At 47.1% G+C, this 15131-nt stretch overlaps 1 protein-coding gene across 7 annotated transcripts in view; it reads right to left on the bottom strand.

Annotated features, from left to right (window-relative positions):
- EPS15L1 (epidermal growth factor receptor pathway substrate 15 like 1) overlaps positions 1 to 15131 on the bottom strand; it is a 127167-nt gene that overhangs the window by 55507 nt on the left and 56529 nt on the right. For all 7 annotated transcript variants that reach the window (XR_004962009.1, XM_036281680.1, XM_036281675.1 and 4 more), the window contains exons 8-12: positions 15064 to 15123; positions 9866 to 10099; positions 4568 to 4725; positions 1571 to 1727; positions 1245 to 1330 (exon numbers count right to left, since the gene is read on the bottom strand). Coding sequence is in view for 6 of the 7 variants with exons in the window: in XM_036281680.1 (XP_036137573.1) it covers positions 1245 to 1330; positions 1571 to 1727; positions 4568 to 4725; positions 9866 to 10099; positions 15064 to 15123 (695 nt within the window). In the remaining variant the exon portion in view is untranslated. The remainder of the gene's footprint in view (positions 1 to 1244; positions 1331 to 1570; positions 1728 to 4567; positions 4726 to 9865; positions 10100 to 15063; positions 15124 to 15131) is intronic.

Here is a 15131-nt window from a genome sequence, read left to right as displayed (position 1 = left end):
GGGAGAAGAGAGTCATCTATGAACCAGGAGATGGCCTCACTAGACACCAGATCTGCTGGTACCTTGATCTTGGACTTCCAGTCTCCAGAACCTCAATAAGTAAATATCTGTTGTTTAAGCCACCCAGGCTATAGCAGTTTGTTATAGCAGCCCGGACACACTGAAATGCTCCTATTGTACCCAAAGGGGTTGCCTCAGTGGCAGGAACATCACTGGCCAATACACCCTGCCTCCTCCAATAGATCCCAGCACTTGCACAAAAAGGCATTCTTTAGGATATTCTGCCAGAGATGCAACAACTATGACTGTCTAAATATTCATTTCCACAAGCCTAAGAACTACCTAACAATGTCCTTTTTAGACCCAACCCATTATGATTGGATCATGTGGCAAAGGGAGAGGCAGCATGTGTCACCACACCCCCACCAGCAACAGCTTGCTGAGTTCCTCTCAAAACTGCCAGCTGGGGGCTGTTCCAGGCCCAGCCTCCTGTAGACAGATGCTCTGCACACATGCGCCTCTCACCTTCATAGAAGAAACACTCTTACCTGTCAGAGGCTGCACAGCTACAGAGGCTCCCCTGGCCTGATTTGAACACTGGTACCCCTCCCAAGACCCCAACCCTTGCATTATAGGGCCCCTACCCTCCTCCACCTGCAGTCCTAATTAAGAACCCCCCGGGGCTCTAGGACACTGGCCTCCATCTCCACAGACTCTATCACCCTTGCCAAGCTATCCATGTTGATCTCTGGTTTGGAAGACATAGCCTCTGGAGCTAGTGAAAGAATGGGAGCCGTCCCCTGGACTGAGCATGAAGAGGAAAGTCCAAAGCCCTCATTCATATATGGGAAAACAGAGGAAGTGAGCATAGGAAGTAGATGTGAGGCCCTTGTAACAGTTTAGCTGTTGATCCTAAGCCATTACCTTGCCACCTGAGACACAGTTGCTTTATGTGTCAGAGATAACAAGGCCTTTGGAGAAGGTGGGGGGAGGTGCTGGTGCTGCCTGGTGACCACTTGGCTGAGACCCCCACAGCCCACACTGGCTCCAACTGAATACTCATATACTAGAGCTTGTTAAGTCACTTCAGAAACTCAGGAGAATTTGTGTCCCTCTGCTTCTGCTGATTTAGTGATGGTCAACTTCCCACGAGTTTCTGAAGCCTCTCTCTTATACTTGTGATAGCAACCTGGGGTTGGGTTTGTGTGAGATTTGGAATCTGAGAAGAAGCCACTCTCACATACCTTTGTAGCTGAGCGATCTCTTGACTGATATCATCCAGTTCCTTCACACCAGTGAATTCCCCTGATCCAAGAGAACTTGAACTGTCCTGGAACCAAGTTCAGACACGGTTTACGTATTACAACACCGACCTCACCACACAGCAGGGACTAGAAGATCTTAAAACAAAGAATAAAATAATCTATCCCCTTACCCCACCCCCCACCCCCCACTAAGCCTGGACACACCAGAGGCCCCTGGGGAAGACTCACACAGGCTGCCGGCGCCACCTGGTGGCAGGCTATGGAAGAGATTCAAACATGACATGGGTGTGCCAGTGGCTACTCACCGGGATAGGGGTGCCTCTCTCTGAGGGTGGGACCATGTCCGGCGAGAGGACCTGAGGGGGGTCGATGCCTTTACTGACCTTCTGCTGAATGAAATACATAGCTAATGCGAACTGGTCTTTGCTTAACTTCCCCGTTTGCCTCGTATCGGCCAGGGCCCTGGGAGAAATGTGAGGATGCTAATTATACATCACAAATTTCAGATTCAGGATTCACCCAGAGCAATGAGTACCAGTCATAAAACCCATGCTTTTAATAAATGGATGACAATGATAAAAACAACATGCCATAGCACAGCATCTTTTCTCCTAAACATCCCACTTTGGGGATTAGTCCTGGCCTCTTACCGGTGCTTCCTGCCCAAAGGCTGGTCAAGAAGGGACTGTTGGGGCAGGAGGGCGCTCCCTCCTGGATATTTATTGTATGCTGGTGATAGACACAATGGTCCAGGACAAAGTAGTCACTCCCATGGAAATGAAAACTGGGCCAAGTGAACACTCAGATCTTTAGCCAATTCCTTCAGCCCTGGGTCACCTTAACAACCTGGGCCACTGGTTTTCAACAGAGAAAATGGCAGCAGCATTTTGGGTTTTCATAATGAGGGGATGGGGCCTAGAAAGCCAGGCAAGGCCGAGCTACTACACAGGACAGTCCCACCTTGCTGAGATATCATTGCCCTCGTGGCTTTCTGCTATCCTGGCAGATAGAAAAGGCAGTACATAAGCTCCATGACACCCTCTGGAACCAGGAGCTGGCCACTGTGAGAAGGAAGCCACTTGGGGGTAAGGGCATTACCTCCACATCTTCCTGCCCTGGCTGGTTTTGCTCAGTGGTTAGAGCGTCAGCCTATGGTCCAGAGAGACCCGGGTTCGGTTCCCGCTAAGGGCACGTACCTCGGTTGCAGTTTGTCCCCAGCCCTGGTTGGGTCATGCGGGTGGCAACCATTCGATGTGTCCCTTTCACGTCGATGTTTCTCTCTCTCTCCCTCCCACTCTATCTGAACAAAAAATGGAAAAATGTCCTCGGGTGAGGATTAAAAAAAAAAAAGAAAGAAATGACTTCCCTTCATTCAATCACTGCCCACTCAATGTGTAGCCTCTTTCCCTCTGTGTGGAGTCACTGCGGAAATGAGACCATTTTCTAATGCACAGCAAGGAGAGCTGGAAATGTTTAACAAACTTAGGCCCAAACACTCTCAGTGAACAGGGCCACAGGGAGCACGGAGACCCACTGAATGTCACTAATCAAGGTTGGTTTTAAAAGTCTTCATTCTTGACCTGGCTGTCATTGCTCAGTGGTTAAAGCATCAGCCCACACACCAAAGGGTCAAAGGTTCAATTCCTGGTCAAGGGCACGTACCTGGGTTGCAGGTCAGGGTGCATGCAGGAGGCAACAAATGAATGTCTCTCTCTCTCTCCCCCTCCTTCCCCCTTCCCTTCAACTCTAAAAATCAATGGAAAAAATATCCTTGGGTGAGGATTAACAAAAATATAAAAATAAAAAATCTAAGTTCTTGTCGTAGCACAAAGGCACAATAACACACTGCAACTTCTTGGTCTGCCTGAGAGGGCCAGTTCTGCTGCATACCCAACCCACAGATGCTCAGGCTCTGCTTCCTCTCTCCAGCACTTCCCCTATTCCCCCTCTCTCAAGGATCATGGGCTCTGTCAGGGTCCATGCTGGTCCTGACACTATGCTGACTGACAGATGCTAGGCACTGTTTGGGAAAAGGCCCAGTCTGTTTCCCCCCTGCAACCCATCTTGCCCTGTTCTCTCCCCTTCAATTCCTTTCCCTTCCCCAGGCTAGCTGCAGATTAATCTAGACTGTCACTTCACTTTCCCAGTGGTGACTCTAGAGTTCACACAGTTATGTCCTTTCCTTCCACTCCCTGTATGCAATACTATGCGTTCCTTCTTTAATCCAAGAGTATTTGTGATATTACTTTGTCATTTATGTGTTGTTACACCACTTACAGGTTGAGGTATACGTTATAAATTTCTTCCCTTGAATTGCCCATTTAAGAGCGTTGTATACATCCATTTCATGTGACAAAGGGGACTGAGCTTATTGGTTTCTAAAAGGGACACTGGATCTGAAGGGGCTACAGCTGGGCCATCCCTCCACTATTATGTGACCAACTTGGGGTGTCATATATTCCTGAAGATGGCATGGCCCACTTCCTGGGCAGAGGCCTCACTTTACATCACGAAATTACTGCTCTACTTGGAGGACTCATCTCTCCAGAATTACATGAAAATTCTCTTCTTGTAACTCCTAAGTGAAGCTCCCTAAAGTCCTAGGCTCTGAGGACAAAGCTAGGAAATGACTTTCACCACTGGCCAGTTACAAAAGGAGCCACCCCAGTGATGTGAACATTGCTCTGCCTGGTCTGAGAGGAAAATGGGGGTGAGACCTCCTCCTCAACCCAGCCCTGAGGTACAGACCAGTCTCACCAAGAGCATGCCCAGTCACTGACCTGCACAGGGCATGGTCTCTAGGGCAGGCAGCTACAAACTCCACTGCCCAGGTAAGCCCTGCTGGAGCCTTTGGGGTCCTTGTTGCATATTCTCCCAGAGGTGGCTGGGCCAAGTGCCTCCACCCCAAAAGACTGTGATGAAGGCTAGACTTCCCACTAGAACCAAGAACTAGCCATTCAAGCAGGTCACCCCAGAGCTCTCTAGGGGAATGAGGCAGGAGACCTCCCTGCTGGAGGAAAGTGAACCAACATGCACAACATACAGTGTACAGGCCTTTACACCTGTACCTCACTCAGCCCCCATCAGCCTGGCGAGAATAAAGTAAGGAACAGATACAGAGGCCTGTGCAAGGCTGAGACACTCTGTCCTCCCAGGCCCCTGACCACCACCCCCTCCTGTCCTGGTTATCCCTCTAGCCCTCATATGGCACAGCCTCATTTCCACGGAGCCCCTCTAAGCCACCCATACCCATTACTTCCACACAGCAAGGCCCAAATACTGAGATGTCTATCTATCCTTACCATATGTGGGCTAGAAGGTTCTGGTTGAGGCCAGAGTGTATGAAGATCTCCTTCACCTCCTGGCCACTCACAAAGCCATCCAGGTCCAGATCGGTCTTCAGGAATATTTCATCAAAGCGCATCTTGTCTGCCACTGGCACCACCCAGTTTACTGTTGGCTGAAAGGTTTTTGTTTTCACAATAGTTAATCCTCAAGCTTTTCATCACCTACAAATATACATTAAAGTGCTTTCACATGCATTTTAGCAGAAAACTCTCCTCAGGACTTCATAAGCAGAAAGGGCAGGCAGATCCCTGTCCTATAAGAGAGGAAACTGAGGCTGAGAGAAGTTACCACCAACTCAGTCAATCTCACCCAGTGGCCAGCCTGCACCCCTTTGCCCCTCATCGTAACACCCCACTCTCCCTGTGCAGATGAGGGAGGTCAAGACCCAGCAGGTCTGTCCACCAACAGCCCTTCCACCCCCACTGCCAGGGACATGCCAGTGATTTTCCAGGAGAGGCTTCAAATGTGTTGGCTAAGACCCTCCTGACCACCCACAGGAGATGGAAGATGGAAGGTCCATCTCCTGAGAACTGGCCCAGCTCTCATGCCAGCCTTCCTTTTCTGCCATCTTCTGTCTGCAAACGCGTCTCTGAAGCTGCCAGGGCTGTCTTGGTGCCCAGTGCCAGGATTCTGTACTCCACTGTTTTTTTTTTAATCCTCACCTGAGGACATTTGTCCATTTTTTGTTCAGATAGAGTGAGAAGGAGAGGGAGGAAGAGAGAGAGAGAGAAACATCGACATGAAAGGGACACATTGAGTGGCTGCTACCCGCACAACCCAACCAGGGCCGGGGACAAACTGCAACCGAGGTACGTGCCCTTAGCGGGAACTGAACCCAGGACTCTCTGGACCACAGGCCGACGCTCTAACCGCTGAGCCAAACAGGTCAGGGCTGTACTCCATTCTTTGTCCCTGCCCTGACTCTATGTGATATAGTAGTTCCCCCATGAGGTGTCAGCATGTGCACAGCCCTGACATGGAGCCTCTGACGAGCATGTCCAGGACTCTCGAGGGAGGATGCTGCTCTGGCAGACTACTGCAGTGCAACTTTGGCATATATAGAGCTTGGCCTCTCACACCACCTGTTCAAGTTTACTTAAGAAGGGCAAATGGGCCCGGCCGGTATGACTTAGTGGGTTGAGTACTGTCTCATGGACTGAGAGGTCCCGGTTCAATTCCCGGTCAGGGCTCAATCCCAGTGAGGGGCGTACAGGAGGCAACAGATTAATATTTCTCTCTCACATCGATGTTTCTATCCCTCTCCCTTCCTCTTGCTCTAAAAAAATAAATTAAAAAACCTATTTCCAAAAAAGCTCTGGCCGGTTGCTCTGTGGTTAGAGCATCGGCCCATGGACCAGAGAGTCACAGGGTTTGATTCTGGTCAAGGGCACATACCTCAGTTGTGGTTCAGTCCCCATCCCAGGTCGGGGACGTGTGGGAGGCAGCCACTCGATGTGTCTCTCTCACATCGATGTTTCTCTCTTTCTCTCCTTCCCTTCCACTCTGTCTAAAAATAAATGGAAAAAAATCCTCGGGTGAAGATTAAAAAAAAGGACAAATGGCCTGGCCAGTGTCTCAGTGGATTAAGTGTCTGGTCCCGGTTCAATTCCCAGTCAGGGCAAATGCCCCACTTACAGGCTCAATCCCCAGTAGGGGGCGTGCAGGAGGTAGCCAATCAATGTTTCTCTCTCACATCAATGTTTCTGTCTCTCTCTAAAAAATCAATTAAAAATGGGGAGGGGGCAAATGCCACCAAGGGTCCATTAGGGCCCATGCACCTCCTAATTCAGGGGCTTCAAGGCCCCTTAGAAGCTTGGGGATAGGCCCCTTCGATAGCTAATTCTGGATGTGTCATCTCTGACCTTCAGCACTCTCGTGGCACCAGTTCCACAGCATCTCTGCCCCCTTTTCTACAGAAGTTTCTCCTTATCTGCTTTTTCTAAATAGGTCTCCTTCGTTACCCCAAATCTAGTAGGATCCTAACGTGAGCACCAAGAATCCACAAAGTGAGGTTGGGAAGCCAGGGCACCACATCACACAGATTGTTTCAATTTGGGGTTAAGAATAAGAAGTAGAATAACTTAGTACAGCAAGGAACTGGTCATAAAACCTATCAGAATCTATGGACCAAATTCAAAAAGCAAGAGCTCTGACAGAGAGAATTCAGGCAGTGAGACAGAACTGCATTTTATTTGTTACATTATGTGACTTTTGCAAGCTGCTCCCCATCTGCTGTGGAACAAAGTCAGAGGAGACGCTCATATCTAAGAGAAGAGGACTGCTGTCTTAAGTCAAGTGGCTGGAGCAAGCTAAACCTCAGACACTGAGAAACCCAAGAGAGAAGTAACAGCAGGTCAGACAGGCTGAGCTAAGGGGCAGGGGGCGGTTTCTGTCTGGGACAATGAGAATCCTGATGTTTGCTGACAAGCAGAATGACCTTATTGTCTGATTTCTGGGGTATCAGGATATGTTAACAGCAAAACCCTGATGCCTGATTGGCTACAAATCTATACAGGACAGACTTCCCCTAGAACTGGGTTTAAAGCTGGTTCAGTACCCACAGGCCCCCAGTGAATGGGAACAGACCCTGGTGATTAGAAAGAATTTAACCCCACACTTGGCCAGGAAAGCAGGACCAGGTGACCCTTGGGGGAATTCCAGACAGGGTATCACTGACCTGGAGATGAGAGAAATGGGGGAAAGGGAGCATGGTGACTATGGGTCCCCAGAAATGCCCATTCTCCTATCTGTGATTCCTCCAGTTGGCCCTATTCCTGAAGGGGACACGCCCTCCCACACTCACCTCTGACCCTAACAGTGGCCACTCGTAAAATTAGTCTAGTTTAAGAACTCCTGGCAAGAATTCTGCAGACTCAGAAGGTGCTGGGTTGTCTTGGAAAACAGCAGCTTGTGCGGGTCTAAGTGACCAGCCTTAACCCCTCTCTCTATCCTCACCCTGCCCTGGCCTTCTCCCTGTTTCTAGAACACACCAATTGCTCCACATCAGAGCTCCTGCACAGACTAATCCTCTGATAGCTTTTTGTCATGCAAATTTTAGCTCAGACTCACCTCATCAGTGACTGTTCAGCTGGCCCCATCTGCAGGAACATGACCCCCATTTACCCAGATACTTCCAGGCCAAGCCCTGTCCTGGTTTCTCATGGCTGTCATTAGTTTAGGAAGGTCTCAAAGACCTTCATTAGTTTATTGACTTACTTACCTTTGCCCTCTCATAAGGGCAGGGACCTGTCCCACAGTCACTGCAGCACCCCCTCCACCCCCCCGCCCCAGGACCTCCAAAACACACAGGGGATGGCTGGAGAGCTGCTAAAGATACCTGGCTGAGCCATCTAGACACTGGGCTTCTTAGCAGACAGCCACATAAAACTCACAAACCAAAGGTTAGCTGTGGGCCACACCCTCCACCTGGCCAGGGCACTTACAGAAGCTGTGTTAGCCTCATGACTAAGCTACTGACCCTCTCTGATCTCTTTACTCTAGGGTGCAAAGCTATGTTCTGTGACCTCCTTGAAAATGAACCTTCTGAGTTAGAGGTTTAACTTTATGCACTTCTCATTTTCATTTTCATCATATTATGAAGGTGTATGGTGGTGCTGGCTGGCCTGCTTGTCACATTCATGCTTTGCCTTAGAAACTACAAATGGGGCAGGAAATGAAGCATGATTCCAGATGAAACTCATGTTCACATTCTTGCATGTTTTAGACAATCTCACAGATCTCCTTCCATAAAGATGCTGCATTTGCCAGAATAGAAAACATCTTTTTTGATATATAAGATGCTACTGTGCGTGCAGAGTCTGAACCCTCATGTGTCTTCCTAACATAAGATGGATGCCTCTCACTCACCTAATCATTCAACAAATATACAATGAGCATCAAAGTACCAGAGGTTGTTCTAGACAGTAAGATTATAACCATGATCTAACTCTGCTCTCATGAAGCTACAAGATGTGTGTGTAAATAAACCATACATAATTCATTATGTTCCCAGGTATGGGAATCTAGAAGAAACTGGGGTAGCCCTGGCCAGGTAGCTCAGTTGGTTAGAGTATCATCTAGACAAGCCAAGGTTGCAGGTTCCATCCCCGGTCAGGACACATACAAGAATCAACCAATGGCCCTGGACTGTTTGGCTCAGAGCGCGGACCAATGAGTCATGGGTTCAATTCTGGTCAAGGGCACGTACCTTGGTTACGGTTCGTCCCCAGCCCTGGCTGGGGTTGTGTGGGAAGCAGCCAGTCGATGTGTCTCTCTCACATGGATGTTTCTTTCTCTTTCTCCCCACTCCCACCCCCACACCCCCATCTGAAGATAAATGGAAAAATACTCGGGTGAGGATAAAAACAAAAACAAACAAACAAAAAAAACCCAAGCAGTGAACGCATAAAATAATGAAACAATCAATCTCTCCCTGTCTCTCCTTTCCTCTCTCTGAAAAATCAATCAAAAAATTTAGAAGAATGTGGGGCAGAGAGAGTAGAACGACTGAGTGGGCAGGACCTGGGGATTACTGGGTATAGTGTGATCACATCAGGTTCCCTAATGAGGTGCCTACCATGAGTGGTAGGCTCACTAAATGAGGTGCCACAGTGCGATCTGGGGGACTGCCTAAAGCAGGAGGTGCAGAGAACTGAGAGGGCCAACCCAGAGGTGGGAACTTACTGGGTATCTGAGGAAAGATAGTATTTATATGTAAGTGAATGAGAAAGTTAATTCTGAATCCCTGTAGCTATCAACTGAATGATTGTGCTAAACTCATATGTTGAAATCCTAATCCCCAATGTTATAGTGTTAGAAGGTGGGGCCTTTTGAAAGGTAATTAGGTTATGAGGGTGGAGCCCTCATGAATGGGATTAGTGACCTTATAAATGGGACCCCACAGAGTTAACTAGCCCCTTCCACTATGTGAGGACATGGTGAAAAGATGGCTGTCTGTGACCCAGAAAACCATCACTGGTTGCCCAATCTGTCCGTGCCTTGATCTTGAACTTCCAGCCTCCAAAACTATGAGATATAAATGTCTGTTGTTTATAAACCACCTATACCAGACTATGGTATTCCGTTACAGCAGCCCAAATAGACTAAAATACCTATTACAAATATTTTTAATTCAATCATGATCATTGCCTTTTGGTATCACAAAGTACTTCTCCCAAGAAACACCTTACTGGGGCTCTACATATGAAAATGGCTGTGCCAAGAAGTGGCCATGCACACAAAGAGCACCATACCTGTGTTTGCTTGATACTGTGCTTGGGAGACAAGCTTCCTGTGCTGTTTAGACTGCTGACACTGCCATGGGAAGGCGTGGAGCGGAGGCTGTCTTTGGGTGGGGGGCTGGCAGGCAGGACAGGCACAGCACCTGGGAACACTGTCTTCTTTCTCTTGGAGGGTGGGATGAGGGATGGGGGCAGGACAGTGGGTACGGGCTCCTTCTCAAGGGCTCGGTAGACCAAGTGCATGGCCTGTAAGCAGAAAAAAGAATCATGTTCAGATGGCCAGGCCAAGAGCAGACAGAGAGCAGCCCTATCCATGCTGCAGTGACAAGACAAAGATTGTTCTTTTAGAGGTCACTTCTAATATAAGCAGAGTAAAAATAAACCTCTTTTAATGAGTTATACTTTCAACGTAAAATCTTCCAAGACATTTGTTTAATCATGTGATACTGAATGAGTATAAAAGGAAGTTGATCAAGCCAAACTCCACACACATCCCTTCACTACACAGGAGGGCCACCAGCTCCAGGGCTGACAACTTCCAAAGTACTGGAATTTGGAAGTCTAAAGACGCACCACGAGAGCTATGTTTACTTCAAGATATTCTGGAGACATGGAAACTACAGAAAAATGTACTGTGACAGGACAGGCAGCTCTCCTGTTTGAGGCAAGAAGAAAAGAAAACTTTGTCTAAAACAAAGATCAAAAGTTTATTTTAAAATGTAACAAAACCAAACAACAATTACAACCCTCCTCATTTCAAAATATTCTTTAGCCCTGGCCGGTTTGGCTCAGCGATAGAGCGTAGTAGGCCTGCAGTCCAGAGACACCCAGGTTTGGTTCCTGCTAAGGGCATGTACCTCGGTTGCAGTTTGTCCCTGGCCCTGGCTGGGTTGTGCGGGTGGCGACCACTCGATGTGTCCCTTTCACGTTGATATTTCTCTCTCTCTCTTCCTCCCTCCCCACTCTATCTGAACAAAAAATGGAAAAATGTCCTCAGGTGAGGATGAAAAAAAAAAAATCTTTATGTTGTTATTTGCATAGAGAACAGATCCTTAACACAGGTAGGTCACTATAAAACTCTACAAAATGTTACACCCAGCTGGTGAAGAAAAGAAACACAGCACTGGCTGGTTTAGCTCAGTGGATAAAGAGTTGCAGGTTTGCCCAGCCAGCTGGTGTGGCTCAGTGGTTGAGCATCAACCCATGATGCACCAAGAGGTTGCCAGTTCGATTCCCAGTCAGGGCACATGCCCAGGTTGTGGGCCCGATCCCCAGTGGGGGGCATGCAGGAGGCGGCCAGTCGATGTTCTCTCTCTTCGATGTTTCTATCATCTCTCTCCCTCTCCCTTCTCTCTAAAATCAATAAAGGAAAACAAAACAAAACAAAACAGTTGCAGGTTCAATTCCTGATCAAGAGTATCTCGATTGTGGGTTCGATCCCCAGCCCCAGTCAGGATCATGTGGGAGGCAACCAATCAATGTGACTCTTTCACATCAATGTTTCTCCCTCCCTCCCTCCCTCCCACTCTATCTGAATAAAAAAAAAAAATCAATGGAAAAATATTGTCAGGTAAAATATCCTCAGGTGAGGATTAAAAACAAAACAAAACACTGCCCTGTCTGGTTTGGCTCAACGGTTAGAGCGCTGGCCTGCGGTCCAGAGAGACCCGGGTTCGGTTCCCACTAAGGGCATGTACCTTGGTTGCAGTTTGTCCCCGGCCCTGGTTGGTCGTGCGGGTGGCAGCCACTCGATGTGTCCCTTTCATGTCGATGTTTCTCTCTCTCTCTCTCTCTCTCTCACTCTATCTGAACAAAAAATGGAAAAATGTCCTCGGGTGAGGATTAAAAAAAAAAAAAAGTTAAGATGGGCCCTGGCAGGTGTAGCTCAGTGGATAAAGCGTCTGCCTACACACCAGAGGGTCATGGGGTTCAATTCCTGATCAAGCGCACTTACCTGGATTGTAGGTTTGATCCCCAGTCCCAGTCAGGCCACATTCAGGAGGCAACCAATGGATGTGTCTCTGTCACATTAATGTTTCTGTCTCTCTCTCTCCCCCCTCCCTCCCTTTCACTCTCTCTAAAATTCAATTGATATACTATCCTCTGGTGAAGATTAACAACAACAAAACAAGGGTTAAGCCCGGCCCGTGTGGCTCAGTGGATTAAGCATCATCCCATGCACCAAGAGGTTGCTGGTTCAATTCCCAGTCAGGGCACATGCCCATGTTGTGGGCTCAATCCCCAGTATGGGGTGTGCAGGAGACAGCCGATCGATGTTTCTCTCTCATTGATGTTTCTCTCTCTCACCCCCTCTCCCTCCCTCTCCACCTAAAAAAAAATCAATAAAAATATATATTTTTTAAAAAGTTAACGTGGCAAATTTTATGTTATGTTTTACTACACAAAGTAGTAGTAGTAATAATAATAATAATGGGCAACCAATGAAAACAACAAAATGATGGAGAACCATGGAAAATGCTCATAGTGAAAAGGCAGAACAGAGTTTTGGGGAAAATACAACTGAATACTTGTTGGGTGTAAGAAATTATGAGGGGAATGGTAAGATAAATCTATAATTCCCCTGTAAAATGGTTTGGATTTAATCTAGAAGTTTAAAATCTCAAAGGCTTTACACACATGAAACAGTAAAGATAGTAAGAAGCTTCAATTCATGTACATATTATAAAAATCAAATTTTAAAGATGTTTACAATTCCTAGAAAAGAAGATATATCTTGGGGATATAGTTGGACATTCCCAGATAATTCACAATTGTTATTTTATTTTATTTTAATTTTGTTCTTTTCGGGGGCATGGGGAGGTATGGATTAGTTGAACTTAATTAGTGTTTATTAAAACCCTGCCCTTAACTACAAGGGCCTACTTTTTTCTTTGTTTGAGATTTAACAGAATGAGTTGAGTAAATAAATCCCATGAATGGGAAAGGTCCAACATGGGAGTGAGGTGGAAGGAAGAGAAAAAGAAGAGGAGGGACAGACTGACAGGTACACAGGATGAGGAGGGCAGGCTCAAGGGGAGGTCAGCAGAAGAGGCAGGTGGGTTGCTGCAAGGGTGGGGAGGGAGGGCAGCTACATGGAATGGCGGCCCACAGGACAGAAGAACCCTACCTACACACAGCTCCACTGCTGTCCCTAAAAAGAGAAAAGGGTGAGAGTGTCTGGGCTTAGGCACAGACAAAAGCCCACGCGGAGCAGATGCTGGTGTACTGGGGCACCTGGTGGGCATGTCTATGTACACATCTACTTCCCAGCTATCTGCTGGGAAGTCTGGGGAGCAGGGGCACTCCAGGGGCACTGAGCAACCCAGTGCCCAGATCCTGGTTTCCAACACCATTCTCCACTACAAGAATTGGGACTCCCTGGAAAAAGGGCTGATATGGAGCAGCCAGGAGCATCTTAGTGTGCCATGAGGAAGCAACTGGTCAGAGAATGATAGGATGTGATCAAAGGACAAAGGAGTCAGCTGGGAGGAGCTCCCACTGAGCAAAATAAATCACGCCAGTAAAGGATTATAAACTGTGGAGCAGAGGGCACATTCATTAGTCCACTCTGATACAAACAAATTCCTGATGGTAGAAGGCTAGCTAGAAAATGTGCAAGAAATGATGGAATTACAAGATCACTACCTGCAACTACCAGAATCCTAACTGATGCAAGCAACACTCCTGGGAGGGATGGGAGAACTAGCAGATGAGAATTGGAGAGGTATCAGGGTGTTCAGTCTCTATGTGTCTTTCACAAGAGACTGAGCACAAAGAAAAAGAGTAACTCCAGGGAGAAACCCCAGCCTCCACTATGACCTCAATCAAGAATTGACACAGTCATAATGACATGTAATAAGACATTACATGTCCTATGGATGCCCCAGGAGAACACATATCACCTTGGTGTGGTCCTGCCCCATGAAAGTGCACGGCCTGGATCATCAGAGGGAACAGCAGACAAGCCTACACCGAGGGACACTCTACAAAACGCACTCTTCAAATGCCCATGTGGCCATGAGACACAAAGACAGACAGAGCTTCCCCAGATTAGAGGACACAAAAAAAGAGACAGGGCTACAGAACAACACACACCAGGCTGGAGTCTTTTACTACAAAGGACATTTTGGTGACAATTGGCAAAAATATGAATAAGCCCTGGCTGGTTTGGCTCAGTGGTTAGAGTGTTGGTCCATGGACCAAAGGGTCTCAGGTTCGATTCCCCGTCAAGGGCATGAACCTCAGTTGCAGGTTCGATCCCCAGCCCTGGTTGGAGTTGTGCGGAAAGCAACCAATCAATGAGGCTCTCAAGGATTTTCTCTCTCTCTCCCCCTCCTTCCCTTCCACTCTATCTGAAATCAATGGAAAAATATATATATCCTTGGGGGAGGATTAACCAAAAAATAATAATAAAAAAAGAATAATATCCTTAGATTAAATAATAGATGATATAATAAATACAGTAACACATAAAATATAAGCTATAATTACTATAATAAGTTAGATAATGCCAAAGTTCATTTTCTAATTTTTTGTGTTTGTTTTTTTTTTATTAATCTTTACCTCCATTGATTTTTAAAGAGAATGGAAGGGGGGAGGGAGGGAAAAAGGTAGGAAGGGGGAGAGAGAGAGAGAGAGAGAAACACTGATGTAAAAGAGACACATCAATTGGTTGCCTCATGCAAGCCCCAAACCGACCAGGGTGGGGACTGAATCTGCAACCCAGGTATGTGTCCCTGACTGAGAATAAAATCCAAGTCCCTTCGGTGCCCAGGCCAACGTTCTAACCGCAGAGCCACACCAGCCAGGGCCATTTCCTGATTTTGAAATGGAAAGTGATTATGTAAGAAAATTCTCTGGGTTTTAGGAAACAAACAATGAAGTATTTTGGGTTTAAAGGGTATTGGGTCTGCAACTTGCTCCAAAATGGTTCAAAGGAAAAATTCATTGATGTGTACACATATACACATACACTCATAAAGAGAGAGGAGAAAGGGAGGAAAAAAAGATAAATGTGGTAAAATAGTAACACTGGAGAATCTGGATGAAGGGTATTCAGAAGAATTCTCTGTATTACTCTAACTTTTCTTTAAATCTAAATTATGTCAAAATAAACACTTTTAAAAATTAAAGAAAAAATTAGTCCAGAACCCTCCCCCGCCCCATAAGAGGCACAAGAGAGTGGGGAAAGAGTCACAGCAGGAGCCTACCACAGCAAACTCATCTCTGTCCAGGTGTCCGTCCTTGTCAATGTCACTGAGGTCCCAGACCTGCAAGG

The sequence above is a fragment of the Molossus molossus genome, unplaced genomic scaffold (genome assembly GCF_014108415.1).
Source record: "Molossus molossus isolate mMolMol1 unplaced genomic scaffold, mMolMol1.p scaffold_m16_p_4, whole genome shotgun sequence".
In the NCBI taxonomy this organism is placed as follows: domain Eukaryota; kingdom Metazoa; phylum Chordata; class Mammalia; order Chiroptera; family Molossidae; genus Molossus; species Molossus molossus.
The sequence above is the reverse complement of the archived record's forward strand: the minus strand, read 5'-3'. Positions and strand labels throughout refer to the sequence as shown.